Consider the following 20,639-nt stretch of genomic DNA (forward strand, 5'->3'; position numbering starts at 1 on the left):
TCTATTTATTTAATCAATCTGTCATTCATTTCTTGGTTCTTATTGCTTTATTCGATTTTATCTGCTCATTCATCTATACATCCATTCATTTATTCATTTCTTATTTTTACTTTCAACCATTCATTCACACATTTACTCGCATATTCATTCATTCTTACTGTCTCTCACTCAATTCATATTTTACTCATTCACTTACTCCTTCATTCAATCATTCATTCATTCATTCGTTCACACATTCATTCATTCATTTAATCATTTAATCATTCATTCATTCACTCACTCACTCACTCATTCATTCATCCTTTTAACACTTTGTTGATCGGCCAATCAAATCATTAATTGCATCATTGATCAATATTCGCCCTCATTGGTTTCTCTTATTAAAAAAATTTACTTTCTACAAATAAACTTGTTTCTATTTAAATCGTTCAATAGTTTTTGATAGCATCTTAAACTATGTAGATTGCATTACATTACATCACATTACATTACATTATAACACCTTACTACATCAAATAGCACCACATAAATCAGACTACATTACATATATTCGCACCATACATATACATGTAATAACTATAATTTAACTTTATTATACAAGATATATTATATTATATTATGCATAATATAAGTATAATAAATAATTGTAATAATATAATAATAACAATTGAATATATTCTGCATATATGGCAGGCAGCATATCATACAGCATGACATCAATTGCGTCACATTACACTTGTTACATCACATTTCATCAATTCTATCATATTATACTTATATAACGAAAAAACGCAAATTACGCTATATAATTATTGTTATCTTTTCTATTTGTTATTGATTGTAAACTGTAGAATCTTTTCATACCATAGAGGATGAAAAATCTACTGTAAAGGGTATATAAGGGGTAGCGAGGTCTCTAGCGAAGTTTTAAGCGAAGTCGTAAATGTGATTTATGAAGTCACTTGGATTAGTTTGGTGTTTCTATTACTGTTGGCATTCAAATAAACGTTGAAAAAAATTTGCGTTTGAAGCAGTTGTGTTCATACATCGGAATTCTTGAACCTACGGAATAACGAACACTTGACAAACGTTGGAAGCTACAACACTGGCGATGGAAATATAGAGATCTTTGAAGTCGTAATAACATCGGTGTCTGCATTACAACAATACTATCAATAATAGTGGTAGGATCACATCACATCTCGTCACATTATAACATTATAACAAAAACAAGGTCATCCGGTTCTGAGGTTTCCATTCATAATTTCAAACATTATAGGTGCATGAATCTGTGCATCATTGCCACACAATGGGTACAATTATTCTTAGAATGAAAAATTGAAGAGACAATATACATGCGCGTCGTATGAATCCATAAAACAACAAAAATTACAAAAATGATAATTAAAGAAGTTGTGAAAAAGAAAGCGAAAATGAAAAAATGAGATAGAGAGAGAAAGAAAGAAAGAAAGAAAGAAAGAAAGAAGAGAGAGAGGGAGAGAGAGAGAAAGGTATGAGTGAAAGAGAGAAACGCAGAAAGAAGCTTGCTTGAAGCATTTCTTTGGTCTTTTGTTTAGTGTACATATATATATATATATATATATATATATATATATATATATATATATATATATATATATACATATAGATCAATTAGCCTGGAATAATAAGAATGATTAAATCAATTAAAGTGCATCAAAGTTAAGTGTAGTCCTTTCTTTTGTGCATAGTCATCTGGTTTGTTCACTGTGATCGTGTGGGCGTGTGCGTGCGTGTGTGTGTGTGAGTGCAATGTGTGCGTTTAGCCTGTTTGTATTTTTATGTTCTTGTTTTGCTTACTACGTGTTTTTTTGATTGTGTTTCTTCGCACGAGCCAAAAAATAATTCCCCTACAATAATTAAATTAGTGAAGGTGTGAGAGAATCCTTGAAGAGTAAGAACTGCGTTCTGTGTATACATGCACGTACACTAGATTGTTTGAGTGACTGCAAATAATTCCTGTTCTTGTGAAGTTGCATATGATGTTGAGGGGGTGTCGAAGGAGGTCAAAAAGGGGAGTTGAAAGGGCAGCCAGTCCCCTCAATTGAGATTAGGACTAAACAATAAACTCAAAATATCTACACAACAAACAATCATTTTGAAATGTTTGTGGTCACGACTGGAGTGCAATTTGTCATGCTTGCGTAAAAGGAATGTTGTTTCAATGTGAAAACTCAATGCAAACACAAAGATCATGAAAAAAACTCTTCGTAATTTTTTTTCCTTGTACGTATAACAAACAGTCTGTTTATATGTGGTTTGTATGTTTGTGTGTTTGCGGGTGAAAATTTTTATTTTAATTTTTCCGCAAACGTCATGTGAGTTGACGTAAGCCGGAGATATTTCACAACATGACGTCATATATGACGAGGCAGTTCAAACTCGATTCGGTTGTTAAGGCAACGTAAACCATAGACGGATAAGTAGGCGAACAAAGAACAAACAGCACCAGATCCGCAATGATTAAATGGCGGCTATGCGACAAGAGCCCCGTAAAATTTACTTTTCTTTTGTTTCTTTGTTTTTTTGTTGTTATATCTATGCTGGGGTTTGCTTGTTTATGCCACGTTACGAAAAGTCTATATGAATTGCCATGTTGTTGTTGTTGATGATGATGATGATGATGTTGTTGATGAAATTGTTGTTGCTGTTGATGATGTTATTTTTGATAATGATAATTGTGTTGTTGTTGTTGATGTTGTTGTTGAGATTGTTGTTGTTGAGGTTGTTGTTGCTGAGGTTGCTGTTGATTTTGTTTTTGATAGTGTTGTTGTTATCTTATCTTTCAAATGACTTAATGATTGTATGTAAGCTAATTTATACATAAAGAAAGCATGTATTATTTTATTATTTGGAAATGTATAGTTGAATGTAGGTGTAAATACGTGTATATGTATAAATGTGTGTGGGCGTGTATGATTGTGTTTGCATAATTTCGAATGCGTATGCATATGTGTGCACGTCTATGCAAATGCAAGAATGAATATGTATGTGTGTGTGTGTGTGTGTGTGTGTGTGTGTGAATACATGTGTGTGTGTGTGAGAATTTATGTATGAGTCTGGGCATGTGTGTGAATGCGAGTGCATGTACATGTGCGCGTGTTAAGAATGTGTGTGCGTGTGTTTTTTATGAATATGTGTGTGTGTGTGAATGAATATGTGTGTGTGAATGTATGCGTGTGTAATACACGTGCTCACGTCTATATGAAGTTGCAAATGTATGAGAAAAAGGAGCAATATGTTGCCGTACTAATAAGGTGCTTGCAGACACATTCGTCAGCTGAAAACAGAGAAGTAGCAAGTAAAGGAGGATGTGATGTCGTTGTTGTGGCTTCCTATCTCAGAGTGAGTGGGTCGCATTAACAGTCCTTCCTATTTGATATCACAAAAACAGTACAAACAAAATTACTAGCATCAGTAGTAGTAACAGTAAAAATTATAATTGTTCTCACTAAGGTTAGTAGTAAAATCAGTTTTACGCTAGCTTACGGCATTGCCAGTAATAGTTATAATAAGAGCAATATTAGTGGTAGAATTTAAAATAGTAGTAGTAGTAAATGTAGTAGCAGTACTAGTAGCAGCAGCAGTAGTAGCAGCAGCAGTAGTAGCAGTTGTGACTTTGACTACTTCCAGGACAATTAAGACATTCCAGAGTTTTAAATAACGTCAAAAACCACATCGTCACAACATTTTAACATTCTTATATTCCATTGAATGCAGCGATAAAAGGCTACTAACTAACAAGCGGAGCATTATTGGAGCAGAAAAAAAATAAACATTCAGTTATGACAACGTTTGGAAATGTAAGAAGCAAAAAACATCACATGAAAAACATTTTATAAAAGATTATACAAAAACAGCAAATCACTATCTAACAGAATTACTATAAGCAACAACAAAAACATAAACAACAACAACATAGACAACAACTTCAACAACAACATCACAACAACTAAAACATAAACCTCGACATTAGCAACAACATAATCAAAAACAATAGCATAAACAACAACCTAAATAACAAACGACATAAACAACAAAAAAAAATAAATTTCTATTCTTTAAATTTTTCTTAAAAACTAACAAAACACGGACAAAAAGTTGCAACTTTAACATAGTGCTCCCACCGCAGCATGTTACGCGACTTTTTTCCTTCACCTGTCTCGTTTCATCCTTTCAACGAAGCACGGCAAATTGCAGGCGACAATTTAACATGCACAAAAATTTGTTTAAAATCTTTTTTCACTAACACTTTTTAACATTTTCACGCAAAAAATCTGCACTTTCAAAACCTTCAAACTTCGTCAACTTGATTCGGAAGCTATTTTTGCTTAACTTGCTTCATCACATCTCTGTCATCTACATAAAATGATGAAATGAATACGTGGAACAAATTGTTTCTAATGTATTGACTAAATTTTGTTCATTATATTGTGTGTGTGTGTGCGCGTGTGTGTGTGCGTGTATGTGCGTGTGTATAATGAAATTTTTTTTATTTAATATCACCCTTCCTTAAAATGCTCATTTAACTTAATTATAATTAACCTTCAAGTTGATAAATTTATTTTTATGTGAAATTTTGAAGGTTTTTAAAATATTAATGACATAACTAATTAATAATGTAATCATAGTATTAAAAGTATACTACTCTATACTATACTATACTACTCTATGCTATGTTTATACCATACTTATACTAGTATATTAACACTGGCAATATAATGAATAGAGATAATTGTATAAGTAACAAATCATTTTGAGTGTTAGAAGTAGCGGTAGTATTTAATTCATCAGTTCTATTTCAGATAACAAGAGCTACCGTTAAAGTATAAAGGTGATTTTTTGTAGAATAATACCTCCATTAGATTTTTTTCTCATTATTTTTTTTTATAAAACATTTAGAAAAAAGAAACAAAAGTCGGCATTTTAGTTATCATCGTGCATGTTTATTTGTCTGTGTGTTCGTTTGTCTGTCTGTGTGTTTGTTTCTTCATTCGTTTGTTTGTTTGTTTGTTTGTTTGTTTGTTTGTTTGTTAAAAAATTTTTGCAAAATTTCAAAATGATTTGAAGTGGAGTTATGCCAGTAAATTTTAACTTCGCTATCAAAAAATTATTTAACAAAATAAGAAAGTTAATAATTAAAATTTATTGTTCTCATTTATATTTTCCTTTCAGGCGAAATTTTTTGAAACTTTGATTAAATTCTGCGATGTTCTGCAGCAAAATTGCTAACGTAAATTTTAAATATCTTTTTGAAGTCTTTACAGTTAGTTCCATAAAAAAACTTGTAAAAAGTTTTAAAAATTAAAATTGCACATGGTATACAAGTTTTATTTCAATCACCTATCATCTTCTTGTGATACTGAAATTTGCTCTTGTCTTTAACATGGTCTCTATAAAGAAGTTATTACCTACAATTACGAATAGAATTTATTTTTTCATAATTATTTCCACAACAAATGTTGATTTTACGATAATTCCGCATATAATTCCAGTATAACTTCCACTACTCTTTCCAAAACTTAAATAAGAACACATCAACACAAGCCTCTTCACAGATTTAATTCCATTCCGTAAAAATCATCTCAGTGCAATATGTGCCTACTCAAAATTGGAATTGGAATGTAAGCTGAAACTTTAAGACACATCGCATACACAAATACATGCACATACATTCGCAGACCACACAAAAAATCAAAAACACTCACTTACACACGCGCGCGCGCACACACACATACACACATTTCCAAATATTTACACACATACATACAAATATATACATACTCTCACAAATATGCACACACACACACACAAACACACACATGCAGAGAAACATGCCTGCAAAAAACTCAGACACATAAGAAGTACACGAACATAAATAAGTAAGATGGGTGGGTCTTAAAGTCTTACATAACTACATTTAAACATTTATGATTTGTTTCCCTACAAACAACTGCACGACAAAAAGTAATGAAATAAATTGTCAATTCGGCATGTATGTAGATGGAACTAAATGGAATTCTTTCTATAAACATTGACATCATTATACGTTAAATGTATTTCAAAAAAGATATAAGAAAAAAAAATTTAATGCGAAAGTTTGATTGTGTTGAGATGGTTTGTGTGTGTGGGAGAGTCAAAGAGAGGGAAGAAAAGAGAAAGTGTGTGTGTGGTGTGTGTGTTTGTGTCAGTGTTTTGTGCGTGAGTGTATGCATTCACGTGCAAGCAGCATATGTTCATATAAGAAAAAGTGCCTGCATATACCAGAAGCTAGCCGGTAAAATATAGTCGCTTTTATAAGCCAACAAGAACGACGCTAAATTATTGATGAACTCCTTGAAACCGTCAGATCAACTCGGCTTTAAATCTGCTTTTTGCTTCGTCTAATTGCACATTACATTATTCGTTTGTGGCACTATCATCATCACCAACAATATTTTAACCATCCTCATCATCTTCCTCACCACCATCGTTATCTTCATTATCATCATTACTAATATTTTAATCATTTTCATTGCCATTATCATAACCGACGATGACGTCATCATAATTGTCATTCTTTTTGCCGTCATATTCGTGGCCGTAATTGCTTTGCAGGCTGACGTCATCTTCGTCATCATCATCTTCGTCTTCATCATTTTCATCATCGTCGTCTTTTAAATCGACGTTACCATTTCTTATATATCATGTTTCTCATCATCATCACCATAATTTTCATCATTACCATCATCATCATTCTCATCATCCTCATCATCATTTTCATAATCATCATCATTATCATCATCATCATCATTTTAATCATCACTATCATCATTTTCATCATCATCTCCATCCTCATCCTCATCATCTTCACCATGGTGGCCGCCACAGATTGCATCACCGGTAAAATGTTTCGAGCATTTTAAGAACATTTAAAAACTTCCTCCCAATCAAACTCCCATTCCTGCGATTAATAAAAAAGATGAACGCATAAATAGTATTAAGGCTCCCATCGTTAAATACTCGCCTAATAGTCGATATTCGATTTTTTAATGCGCCATTTAAATACCGTCATTCAGAGTTTTATGCCCATCTCTAAACGCTCATCAACTTGATCGCCATGATGACCATGAATATTATATACACACTATCTATATACATATATATATACACACATATATGTATATGTCTGTGTTTGTGTGTTTGTTTGTTTGTGTGTGTGTGTTTGTTTGTTTGTGTGTGTGTGTGTTTCTGTGTATGTGCATGTATGTGTGTTTGTGTAACGAAATAAGATACGGAATGATACATTTCATTTATCTTTTATTCGCCTTTCAAATCGATCATATAATTTTATTTAATGCGCCGTTAACTTAAAATGGAACGCACATAGAGATGAAATGTTTTTCATCTTTACGTGTTCGTGTCTTTCAACTCACAAATGACTATTATGTACATTGGTGTAGTTAAAGATGATGATATAAAAAAGAAGTGATGAAGATGATGTGGCGAAGATGATGACGACCACAAATAACAACAGTTATAACTGTGTATAGCGAATATGATAATAATGATGATGAGAAGGGCGATGATATTAGCAATGGCAGCGACAAAGACGACGACGATTTTGTTGCTTCTTATTCGCGTGTTTGTGATTGATGGTTTTCAACTGAAGCACAGGTTGCATAAAACAAGTTTTTATTATTACTATCATTGATATCATCGTCAGCATTATTAGAAGTATCACTGATATCATCGTCATCATTAAATGTATCATCTCAATATTGATATCATCTTCATCCTTACAAACGTCATCTCATTATTGATATCATCGTCATCCTTACAAATATTATCTAATCTTGATACAACTGCCATCATTACAGATATCATATCCTAATTGACATCATCGCCACCACTACAAATATCATCTCATCATTGATATCACCTTCATCCTTACAAGAATCATTTTATTGATATCATCGTCATAATTACAAATATCATATCATCATTGATATCATCGCCAGTGTCATCGTCATCGTTACTGACGTCCTTATTTTTAGACAATCTAGCAGAAATTTTTATCATTTTAAAAATTATTATCATTTTTGAAACCATCATCGTCATCTTCATCGTCATCATCGTCATCTTCGTCGTCATCATCATCGTAATAGCCAATGTTAATGCAAACACTTACAGTCCCATAATCATTGTCGTCATCATCGTCGTTGTCGTCATCATCATCGTCTTAATGGACATTATCAGATTCATCACTTTTATTCCTTCTATTGACGACTTTATCATTGTGGTCTGCATCATCCCCAACATCGTCATCGTCATCCTAATCATCATAAGCATCATCATTTTTAACATTATCACTTTCGGGATAATATCATCGTCATTATTGCCATAATCATCAGTGATGATATATCGAAACTTGTCATCATCCAACATATCATCATCATTGTCATCATCGTAATCGTCATCTTTTTCATTAATAAACCCACTATCATCGTCGTCATCATCACTAGACTCATAGAACTCGTCCCAGTCGTCATCACCATTATCATCATCGTCATCACCGTCGCTCACGAAATAAAATCAAAAATAGCCGCAGCAGCAGCGGCATCAGTAGCGACCGTTCAGCGTTGCGTGTCGAGATGATGGTGATTGTTGTGGTCCGTTGAGCTGCTCTGCATTTGATGGCGGGATGGGAAATTAATTGCACCCATCCGTTATTTAGACGCCTGCTGCTACCACTACTACTACTACTACTACAACCAAAATAGTCACTACTACTACTACTACTACTACTACTACTACTACTACTACTACTACTACTACTACTACTACTACTACTACTATTACCGCTACTACTACTACAACTTGCTACTATTACTATATAACAAGATTCTAACTGTTCTACATGTTTGACATTAAGACAATCACAACCACTTCTACAACAAATAATTAAAGCAATAATAATAATAATTATGATAATAATAATTTTAATAATAACCATAACAATATTAATTATTTATATATTATCAAGGCCAAGCAACTGAATGGCCCGGCCGAGTAATTAGTGCATTATTAAATGTTAATGAAAATCGCAATACTAATAACTCTAGGTCTTCGTGGCTATTGACGTAAAATTGAATATATACCAGTTAAAGCTTTTGAAAATAAGTTGATGAATAAACAGACACACGCACATAAGCACACATACACGCACATAAGCACACACACACACGCACATATGATGATGATGACAACGATGACGACGATGATTATAACAGTAATGGTAATACTAATGACGATGGTAATGATGAGGGTGATGATGATGATGAGGAGAAGGAGGAGGAGGATGAAGAGGAGGAGGAGGTGGAGGAGGGTGATGATGATGATGACGATGATGATGACGACGATGATGATGATGACGCTAACGATGATAATGATTAGAAAATGATTACAGATGGAGTGAAACACATCTAAAATGATGATGAAAAAAACAATAGTATTAACAAATGCATCGTGGTGGTTATTATCATCATAACGATGGCGACAACAAAAAATGATGATGGTGATGATTACAGCGACCGGATTGAATTATGAAGCCGTAGAATTGAAATATCTCCGATCGTGACGTCATTAGATGGCAATGATTAGATTAGGATCATTCAATGAAGATGATGTCGCGAGACGTCAAAGATCGATAGCAATGTTCATATTTAATGGGTTTTTCTTGCATTTTTCGTTATAATTATCTTTATTAAAATTGTTTTTTATCATCATCACTTACATCATTGTCATCATCGTCATCAACATCGTCACCGCCACCGTCATCACCAACCATGACAATCTTGATAATGATCATCGTTATCATTCTCGCTATCAAAAACAATAACTCACTCTTGCAATAACTCCGTCAGAATTTTGAAATGAACAGTCAAACAATTTTTCATTCGGTAGCGTCAAGGCATGTTTGTTGTTGTTTTTACTGATATTGTTGGTATGAATTTTGTTGTTGTTAATGTTTGTTTTTTCTTTCAGTTTTTCGCTGCCGTCCAATGACACATCAGAAATATTTCTGTTTAGTTTCTGTTTTGTTGTTGTTGCTGCTTGCGATGAGGAAGTAGACGTTGTTGTCGTTGTCGTCGTCACTGTGCAGTTGTTAACTGGATACAAGTTTATTTTTAACGATGGTTCTAAGTTGGAACAATTTTCCATTAATGTTGTTAATTTTTTTTCATGTTTTTCTAATTAATTTTTATCAGATTTCATATGATATATTAAAATTAAGATGAGGTACCGTTATGTGAACAAGAGTTCTATTATAACATTTTAAGTATTAAAATATTCATGGAGCCATTCACATAAACAATTTACTCACTCACTCACTCACTCACACGCTTCCTCACTTTCTTACTTACTCAATTACTCACTCTCTCACTCACTCACTCTTTTTCTCTCCCTCACTCTCTCACCTACTCACTCAATCTTTCACTCACTCACGCATTCACTCACTTTTACAATGATTGAGTGTTACACATTTATCGATTCATCCATCATACACATAGACTCACTCATTTACATATTCGAGAAAATTGCCATCCATTTATTTACACACATCAACCAACCCCTTGACGGCGACATATCATTCGCGTCCACTTTTGGTATCATCTTCAGACTTTCGGTCCGACAGTTGTACCGGCTGGAGTATCGCTTATCTTCTTGCCGGCAAACCACCACGATGGCTATCAGCAGTACAATGACCACAACACCTGACACAATTGCAAGTAACAAAACAATCCAAAAGTTATGAGGGCCAAATTTGCTACTGCTATCGTCAGGTACGTAATAACCGTCAGCGGAAAAGCCGTACTGTGAATAATCTTCTCGGTATAACGGTGGAAACGGCGAAGACTCGTTTATTTCGATTGTGAAACTAGCGATGGCAGTTTTCTCGGGTATGCCGTCATCTTTAGCGCACACCAAAAGTCGGTATGAGAAACCGTTTTGAGAGGTTAAGTCGGTAAGGATGGAGACGGTTCCTATCGCCGGATCAATGTGAAAATGTCTGATACACGTTTCATTCCACTCGTCTGAATGGTAGTTGTCATCGTGATTGTTGTCATCGACGTTGGAAAAATCGAGCGCATCAATGCTGTTGTTGTGATTTTTGTTGATGTTTTTGTTGTTGTTGTTGTTGTTGCTGCTGATGATGATGTCACCAATGTATCCACCGTTGCTGTTTTGATTTCTATCTATAACATTTTTTGTTCTAAGAGGACTGCTTTCTTTGTTAGCAATGAATGACGATGTGGAGGAGCTCGATTTATTTTCATCACCGGATGATTTATCGGAGGTATTTTTGGCGTCATCGTCACTATCATTGCCATCTGCGCTGTTGTTATCACCACTTTTATCATCATTTCTATCATTATTAACTCTAGTCTTATCATTGCTAGCGACCAATTGCTTCGATGTTTCCTTCAGCAGCAAGTAAGTTATTTTTGCATTGCGGTTGAAATCAATATCTTTCGCTCTCATTCTCGCAATAATATAACGCTTGGGTGTGAGAGGAGATATGATCAGAGTCGAGTTATGCTTAGTCGGATATTCAAATATCGGAGCATTGTCGTTTTCGTCGGCTACGTGTATTGTGACGTAGCAAAAACCGGATCGGGAAGGTTCTCCGCCATCGCTGGCAATTATTTTCAAGTGATGCATCGCTTGTTCTTCCCGGTCTAAATGACGAACGGTAAAAATCGAACCTGTTTTGGGATCGATTCCAAATAAGTCATCATTGCTTTGAGATGGAGATGATTTTTTGAACAATTCTACTCCGCTATTATTGATAGGTTTCTGATAATAATTTGACAACGGATTGAAAGGAATTAAACCGGAATTAACCGAACCAATGGAGTATGTTACATCCCCAAAAGCACCACTGTCAGAATCAATGGCCGACACCGCGCCTACCTCCGTATGTGTCGGCTGATTCTCGCGAACGGCGAATGAATATGACGACTGCATGAACCTTAATTTGTTCAATTTTTCAATAATTTAATATCATTTAATCTATTATTAAATTATCGTATTATTATTATATATAATTAATGGTTTAAATAACAAAGTTAGAATTATGATTGTATACGAGAGTTACATAAGTTTTAAATTTCAAGGATGAATTTAATTTAAATAAAATGAACAGCAAACGAAAAACAAACGCAAACCTGGGACTTTCGTCGTTGACGTCAATAATGGAGAGCCTGATTAAAGTGGTGGAGGTTAGCGACGGGTTCCCTCTGTCCCTGGCAGCCACCCGTAAATCGATGACCCCACCTCGTTCTCGGTCGAACATCACTGCCGCTTTCAACACGCCGCTGTCTGGATCGATGTAGAACAGCTGCTCCATGGAGTTCACGAACGTGGATGAGATTACAGAGGAAGATGATGACGACGACGACGATGGTTGCAAATAAAGTGCTGGATCGGATTCCTCCGGTATGAAATATTCGATTTTGCCATTTAGCCCTTCATCATTGTCGTGTGCTCTCACTTGCACCACCATCTTGCCTACGGGATTGTTTTCGATGATTTCTGTGCGATAGACGGCTTCTTCAAACTCAGGAACGTTATCGTTGATGTCGCGTACAATCACTTTTATGATTGAGACGTTGGATAGTTGGTCTCTTGCGTGGTCACTGCATGTCAGCTCTAATATGTAAAAGTTTCGAAGCTCTCGATCCAGTTTTGACTTCGTAAGTATCTGATAATCGACGCTTTGACCGTTCCTGTTACCAGTGGCGACCAGCCGAAAATTATCCGTAGCATTCAAATGACAACTCACTTGTCCGTTATCGCCTGAGTCACGGTCTGATGCAGTCACGTGAGCAACGAATGCATCCACTTCCGTTTCCTCAAACACTTCCGCTTCTCCTGGAGTCTGAGTGAATGTGTTGACAAATATTTCCGGCGAGTTGTCGTTGATGTCAATTATTTGAACGTTGACAAGAGCCGTCGATGACAGTGGATCGGCAACGGCGCCATCTTTCGCTACCACTGTTAAAATGTAAGAATCGGTTTTTTCATAATCTACTTTGCCGCTCACAATTATTTCACCGGTCTTTGGATCGATAGAGAATATTTCATTAAGATCGTTATCATTTTCATTTTCATTGTTATTATTATCAAAAACGAAAATGTGCTGTTGTTGCTGGATTGGCGTCGTCGGCTGCTGTTGAACGATGTAGTAAGCCACATCGCCATTTACGCCATCGTCGACGTCAACCGCTCTAACTTGACTAACATGTGTCAACCGAGCCACGTTCTCCGCGATAGCTGCCGTGTAATGCGTCTGCTCAAAAAGAGGCATGTTATCGTTAACGTCTCGAATGATGATGGTTATATCGACGGTGCCCGTTTTAGCAGGCTCCCCTCCATCGACCGCCAAAAGTTGGAAGCGGTAGACGTCGATGGTCTCCCTGTCGAGTGCGTGTACCAGTTCAACAGTCGGCGCGCTATTTGCTCGTTGGTGGTTGGGCATGTTGGAGTGGTGGGCATGGTGGGGATTGTAATCTCTGTGATAGTTGTTGTGATTGTTGATGTTGTTGATTATGTTTTTGGCCCAGTTGTTAGTTTTTGATTTTAGACGGAAATAATCGACTCTTTCAATACCGCTGTTCGGAAAATTGTTGTAATCAGGGATGAGTTCATAAAACTGTACGCCATTATCCGGGCTGTCGATATCCTTAGCAACTGACAACGTGTAGACCGACCCAACCGGAGCAGATTCGGATATTTCGAGTACTCTTCCTTCTTCAGAAAACTCGGGATAATTGTCATTACGGTCCAGTATTGTGATGACAATTTTTATAGAGTTCATCTGGTATTGTGTTTTCTCAGCGACATCAAAATAAAGATCGCAGGACAGCATGGCAGGACAGATGACATCTCGATCGATTCTTGCCTTAGTTCGGATGACACCGCTGTACTTGTCGATTTCGAAGAGCGGAACATTCTGCTTAACCGACAAGAAATAATACTCCGTCGTTGAAAACTGCTGATGCCATTGCTGCTGCTGTTGCTGCTGCTGCTGCTGCTGTTGATGTGTAGGATGGTATACGTGGTGGTATTTACTCTTGGAGTCAAAATCTTCCGGATGGTTCATCCTCTTATGCTCTGCATCCCGTTTGACATCGCCGACAATCGTTCCAATGCTTCGTTCCTCTTCCACCATGTAAGTGAACTCATCCGTTTTCACCACTGACGTCACGGCGACGAGAGAGAACATGAGAAAGAGAGAGGAGGTTAGTCTGACAGCCATAAACAAGAGATGTGCGCTGAAGTGATGGGGTAATCGACAAGCCATGAATATTAAGAACAGGTTATGTTATGTTATGCTTCTTTTCAGTTGAATGAATTTTATTTGCTTTTAAATTATTTTTATTTATTTAGATTTATTTAAAGGTTGGTCATTTTTTTTATGTCTGGCATGTATCTAATTTATGATATTTCTTAGTATGTGATGTGCGCGTTAAAACATTAATAAGTGTATTTCTGTATCTACTTTTACATGAATTAATAAATATATTTATATAAATTAATTGCTCAGATTATTTAAAAATTAATAAATAATTAAGGTTAATAGTTTATAAATTATATACACATGAAGATTTATTGTGTGTTTGTGTGTGTGTGTTTGTGCGTGTGTGTGTGTTGGTGTGTGTGTTTGTGTGTGTGTGTTTGTGTATTCATTCGATCTGTTCGCTCTATTTCAAACGATTTATGGTACGTACAGAGTTGCTGGTTTTGTAGCTGATGATGTTGCCGATGTTGTTGTTGTTATTTTTGATGTAATTGTTGTTGATGACGCTGCTTTGATGTTGTTGATGCTGTTGATGTTGTTTTCAATGTTGTTGTTATTGTAATCTATGTTGTTCGCGTTAATGTTTTGGATGACGTTGTTTCATTCTAAGGTGTTGCTGTTGTTGTAGTTGATTCACCGTCAACATCTGTTAATGTCGTTGAAGTTGTTTGAAATATTATTATTCAGCTTTATTTTCTGCTCTTCTTGTCAATGTCTGTTTCAATTTATCCATCAAATTTATCAACGATCAATAGATATTGCTTTTTTGCATTGCTTATTCGTTAAAAAAATTATTTTTTGTGACACGAAGAAACATTATTATTATTATTATTCGTCATTTGAACATATTTTGTTGATGTCATCAACTATTTTATCATTATTATTGCGTTATTGTATTAGGAGCAGATGTTCTTTTTCCCGGTTGGTATGGTTTATCTGGGATTCATCATGTATTGTATTATCCATTTCCAATGCAACGCCAACATTTTGTTTCAATTTTTTCTACGCTATCTGAGTCATTATGTAAATTGGTTTAAATAATATTATATTATATCGTGATTGGGAAAATTTATTTAAAATTAAAGTTTTTTCTCAAGAAAAATTAATTGAAAAGTTAGATTAATAGGATAAGAAAATAAAAAGAAACGTGTTGTTTATAAGACTAGAAACATTAATGACATTATATATTATATAAACATGAAATAAAAATAAAAAATCTAATAAAAACTGTGAAATTTCTACGAATAAGATAGATGTAAAACGCCAAATTACACGCCAAGTCTGGCACAGCATACAACACGACGTTATAATGGAAGTACAACTTGCGTGGCAATGCAAAAGAAGGTGCCAGTAAAGTAAGGATGAGTTATTGCTAATAACAGAACCAGAACACATGGGGAGATATCATTTAGGCTATCATTTATCATTTTAATTAAATAATAAGTTAACGTTACATTCTATAAGACAACTAGTGTTTCTGAATTTGTTGTTGTTTGCTGTTGCTGTTGTTGTTGTTTGCTGTTGCTATTGTTGTTGTTGTTGCTGCTGTAGTTGTTGTTATATCATTATCAATAACATGGGTGATTGGAAAAATAAACGGTTTAACACAATTAACGACTTTGTGTTTGAACCATGTCTCCACTCATGTAAAAAAAATGAGACTATATCTTATAAGTGCGGTTTACAAAAATCGCTTAATTTAATTATTTTCCAAAAAATTACTTAAAAAGTTATTTAAATTTATAAACTAATGTACTAATGTACTTAAAAAATTTAATCCGTTTTAAAAATTTTTCCCCCCAATATTGCAGAATAAAGAATGTTCGAACACGATGTAATTAATTATAACGTAACGTAAATGGGAGATTAAATTTGTAAAAAGCTTGCAGAACGAATTTCAAATGAGTAAAAAAAATATTGAATGGGCCATAAAATAAGAGTCAGATTTTATTTTCAAACATTTTTCACGGCAAAAGCTTTACAAACTCTGTCACACTAGAAATATAACATGGAAAATCTCAGAACTCAATAATATTTCTCACTCTCACTCTCTTTCTCTCTCTCTCTCATTTCTCTCTCCACAAGTTACTCTCTCACTATTACACATTCTTTTATCACTCACTCTTCTTCTCTCTCTCTCTCTCTCTCTCTCTCTCTCTCTCTCTCTTTCTCTCTCTCTCTCTCTCTCTCTCTCGCTATATATATATATATACATATATATATTATTTGTTTATTATTGTTTTGTTTGTGTTATAGGTCTATAAATACCCTAAATTATTTATAAATATAATAGCGGAAGTTTTATTCAGCAAAGCCATAAAGATGAACATACGAAAATTGATAAAAATTTAAACTATCAAAATAAGGAACATCAAAAAAGCAAGGATAAAATAGGCCATGTGTTCCAAAGCAATTAAATGATGCATTCGAAATATAGAACAATGGCTCTAAACATAACGATGTTTTACGATTGTTTAGGCGAAGGTTGAACTTGTACATTGAATTGAAACGAAAAAATTTGATGAATAAATTTAATTAATTTAATTCATGCTATTTCAATCATGTGCTATGAATAAATAATAAAGATGTGTGCATGAGTGTACTTGAATGTGTGTGTATGAGTGTGCTTGCATGTGTGTGTGTGTGTGTGGCATGTGTGTGTGTGTGTATGTGGTGTGTGTGTGTGTTTGTGTTGGTGTTGGTGTGGGGGTATATGTAAATGTGTGTATTTGTGACGCATTCACACGCACATGCATTTATAATAGCACGCACACACACTGACGCACACACACACGCACACACACACACACACACACAGACAAAAGCAAGCATGCATGCATGTCTACTTCCGTTGAAAATAAAATAAAATTCTGCACCAGCCAGCTACACATATAAATTGCATGCAACTAAATACAAATGTAAAAATAAACAACCATATGTGTGCCTGTATACATGCGTGTATATATAACTATTATATAGATGATTTCATAGCATACACACACACTACAACACACTCAAACACACACCAAACACCAACACACTCAAGCACATACCAAACACACACACATATATATATATATATATATATACATATATAAGTAAACATGCAAGCCTGCATAAAAATCAAATATATAAATTGACCATGTCGACATACAGACACACCAATCAAATAAATAAACTGCCCTCATATCAACAAACACACAAACAAACACACAAACAAACACAAACAAACACACAAACAAACACACGGACAACCGGACATTTCAGTAGGAATACAGAAGCGGAGCGTGTATAATCCCCGAAATGTTATTAATCATGAGATGTTAACGAAAGCATTGAATACATTCAGTAATCGTACACACATATAAAGTGCCCTTTAAAATATTTGAAAACTACCGATATGCATTTATAAACGAGCCATCCAAATAATATAGACGTTTATTCCATATAAACATATCGTAAATATTCCCAAAAACAAAACAAAAGGCAAAACAAAAGCGTGCAAACTGAATATAAATTTATAAAAAAGATAAATTAAATCATGCACCGAAAACATCTGATCACAATTACATCGGCAGGGTGTATGTGCATATAATAGAAACAAATGTGTGAAAATGCACACATACATACACATACACAAACACACATACACTCAAGCATTTAGACACACACAAACAGACACTTATGAGCAAAAGCTAACCAGTTCAATCATAAACATAGATATGAAATCTAAATCCACGCAAAAAAAGTAATGCCACTATGTGAATTTCGATTCTTATTTTTTATTGAAGATAACATTTTGAAGATTCAAACAAGCACACAAATATTTTATAGGTTATATATGGAACATTACATCTACTTTTATATATATATATATATGCGTACACATTACACACACACACACACATATATATATTTATATATAAATTATTTAGACAATATATATGTATATATAAAGATATATAGATATATGAATACTATATATTATACATACACACAATATATAAACATGCACTTGAAGAAAACTAAAGAATCATACATAAAATTTACATACATAAAAAAATAAGATAAAACATACTATAATAATTATTCATAGGTAAAAACATACATACATACCTACATGCACACGCACATTCATACATACACACACATACAAACAAACATATACATACATACACAAACAAACATACACATACACTCGTACATACATACTTACATGCAAATAAACATTTATACAAAATAGATACATACACTCATATTCATACTCATATACATACATACATGCAAACATACATACATACAAAATACATACACACATACAAACAAAATACATACACACATACAAACAAAATACATTCATACATACATACATACATGCAAACTACATACATACATAGATACAAACATACATACATACATACATACATAAATACATACATACATACATGAAAGTACGAATTCGGCAATCATTTTTGATTACTTTATTTTTTTTCTTTGATGAAGAAAATAAAATCCTGAAATTCTACAGAAAAAAAATTTTTAAACAATGAAAACCAAAAAAATTAAATTAAAAATACAAATAGCAAAGACGGATATATAACAAATCTAAAGACAAAATAATGACTAAAATAATGCAAAATATAAGTATAACAACAATTTGAACATGGTCAGATTAAATCGCTTCGAGAAAAATTTTGTTGTAAATGTATGTATATGAGTAAAATGTGTTTGTTGATGTCGTAATGCACGTTAATGTTACATTAGTGTTAGTTCTAAGTTACGGTATAATGACTATGTAGCTATTTATGACATCAATTTTGATGATGTTGTTTCTGACATTTATTAAGGTTTGTTAGCTTTATTGTTATCGTTGGTGTTGTAGTTGTTTGTATAAACGCGTTGTTATGTCGTTGTTTATTATTGTTGTTCATTGCTAGCTGTTCATGAGTTTACATTCATACATAAATTTCCAGCAAACAAGCGAACGAGTCTTCAAAATGATATTTCGTCCGCGTTCGGTAATTCAATCGAAATAATTCAAAACTGGGTGTGTCTACTTCTTGACAATCACACTTGCAGTTCCGTCAAATTTGACGTGAAGGAAGAGAAGGAGGACACAACAGCAAAATCAGTCGCACTGTCATGTCATAATTGACTGCCTTCATTGCAGTAAATTATCATCGTCAGTAACAACATCTACATATGTGTGTGTGCGTATGTGTGTGTATGTGTGCGTGCGTGCGTGTGTATATGAAGTCAATCTATTGTTAATGATGCTTTTTGTGTAAATATTTTTTAAAACATCCTAACAAAACGGTGACAGAATTTGTGATCGTATAAATGTAATTTATATTAATGCGCATACTGAATATTACAGTCATGATATTTTGAACAGTAACAATGATATAAGCTTCTTACGTAAATATATATTTACACAATTGATGTGAGTTAAAAGAAAATGCAATCATAAAAAACGAATTCATTCGTTTAAACACGCATGCATTCTTCCATACACACGCATTTATTTATATACACACGCATTTATTTATAATATACAGGCAGCCACATATGCAAAGACACACACAAACATAAAGGGCTAAATAGCCAAGTTTATCTCTCCGAACCTGACATAAATCGCAACATAAAAACTTTTTAAAAAAATCTTAAAAGGAGTACCACTGATGAATATAAAATTATGTTAACCGGCATTTTCAAATAATGGATACTACGTGTTTGAAAATAAGATGCATGGTTATGATTGTTAAAAGGTTTTTCTATGTATGTAATTGTGTGTATGTATGTATGTATGCATGTATGTATGAATGTATGTATATATGTATGTATGTTTGCAGGCATGTGTATGTGCGTATGAGCATAAGTATGTATCTATACATGTATGTGTGTTTTTATGTATGGATGTATATGTGTGCGTGTAGGTATATATATAAGCATGTATGGGCGTGCGTACGTGATTTAAAACCTGGTGTTTATACGAGAGATTTATGTATCTATTTTTATCTGTTAATAAAATATAATCATATGTTTGTGTCTTTCTTACGATTATTAAGATTTGTGTGTTAATGCTGGATCGTTGCAGTTCTTCTTGCCTTTAAAAAAATTTTTACTACGATTTTATTATCTTTGGCATTCTTGTTTATGTTGTTTTATTTTAATTTAATATTATTCTTCTCCTTAATTTAATTAATAATATAAGAGGTTGCGCGACTCATTTTTAAAGTTTTTTTTATCATTT

The 20,639-nt window shown here is 33.9% G+C and overlaps 2 protein-coding genes across 2 annotated transcripts; both read right to left on the minus strand.

Annotated features, from left to right (window-relative positions):
- Positions 1-11,634: 11,634 nt before the first annotated feature.
- HELRODRAFT_136928 (hypothetical protein) lies at positions 11,635-12,057 on the minus strand (the record flags this gene model as incomplete). The annotated part of the gene is made up of 2 exons (XM_009032209.1): positions 11,635-11,858; positions 11,934-12,057. Coding segments are annotated over 2 exons (348 nt in total), but the record flags the coding sequence as incomplete, so codon positions are not given.
- Positions 12,058-12,139: 82 nt separating this feature from the next.
- Positions 12,140-14,188, minus strand: HELRODRAFT_70064 (hypothetical protein; the record flags this gene model as incomplete). The annotated part of the gene is made up of 4 exons (XM_009031842.1): positions 12,140-12,401; positions 12,477-13,225; positions 13,265-13,598; positions 13,740-14,188. 4 exons carry the CDS (start codon positions 14,186-14,188, stop codon positions 12,140-12,142), a joined length of 1,794 nt encoding a protein of 597 aa, XP_009030090.1.
- Between the last annotated feature and the right edge of the window lie 6,451 nt (positions 14,189-20,639).

This window comes from Helobdella robusta (assembly GCF_000326865.2).
Source record: "Helobdella robusta unplaced genomic scaffold HELROscaffold_8, whole genome shotgun sequence".
NCBI classification, from domain to species: domain Eukaryota; kingdom Metazoa; phylum Annelida; class Clitellata; order Rhynchobdellida; family Glossiphoniidae; genus Helobdella; species Helobdella robusta.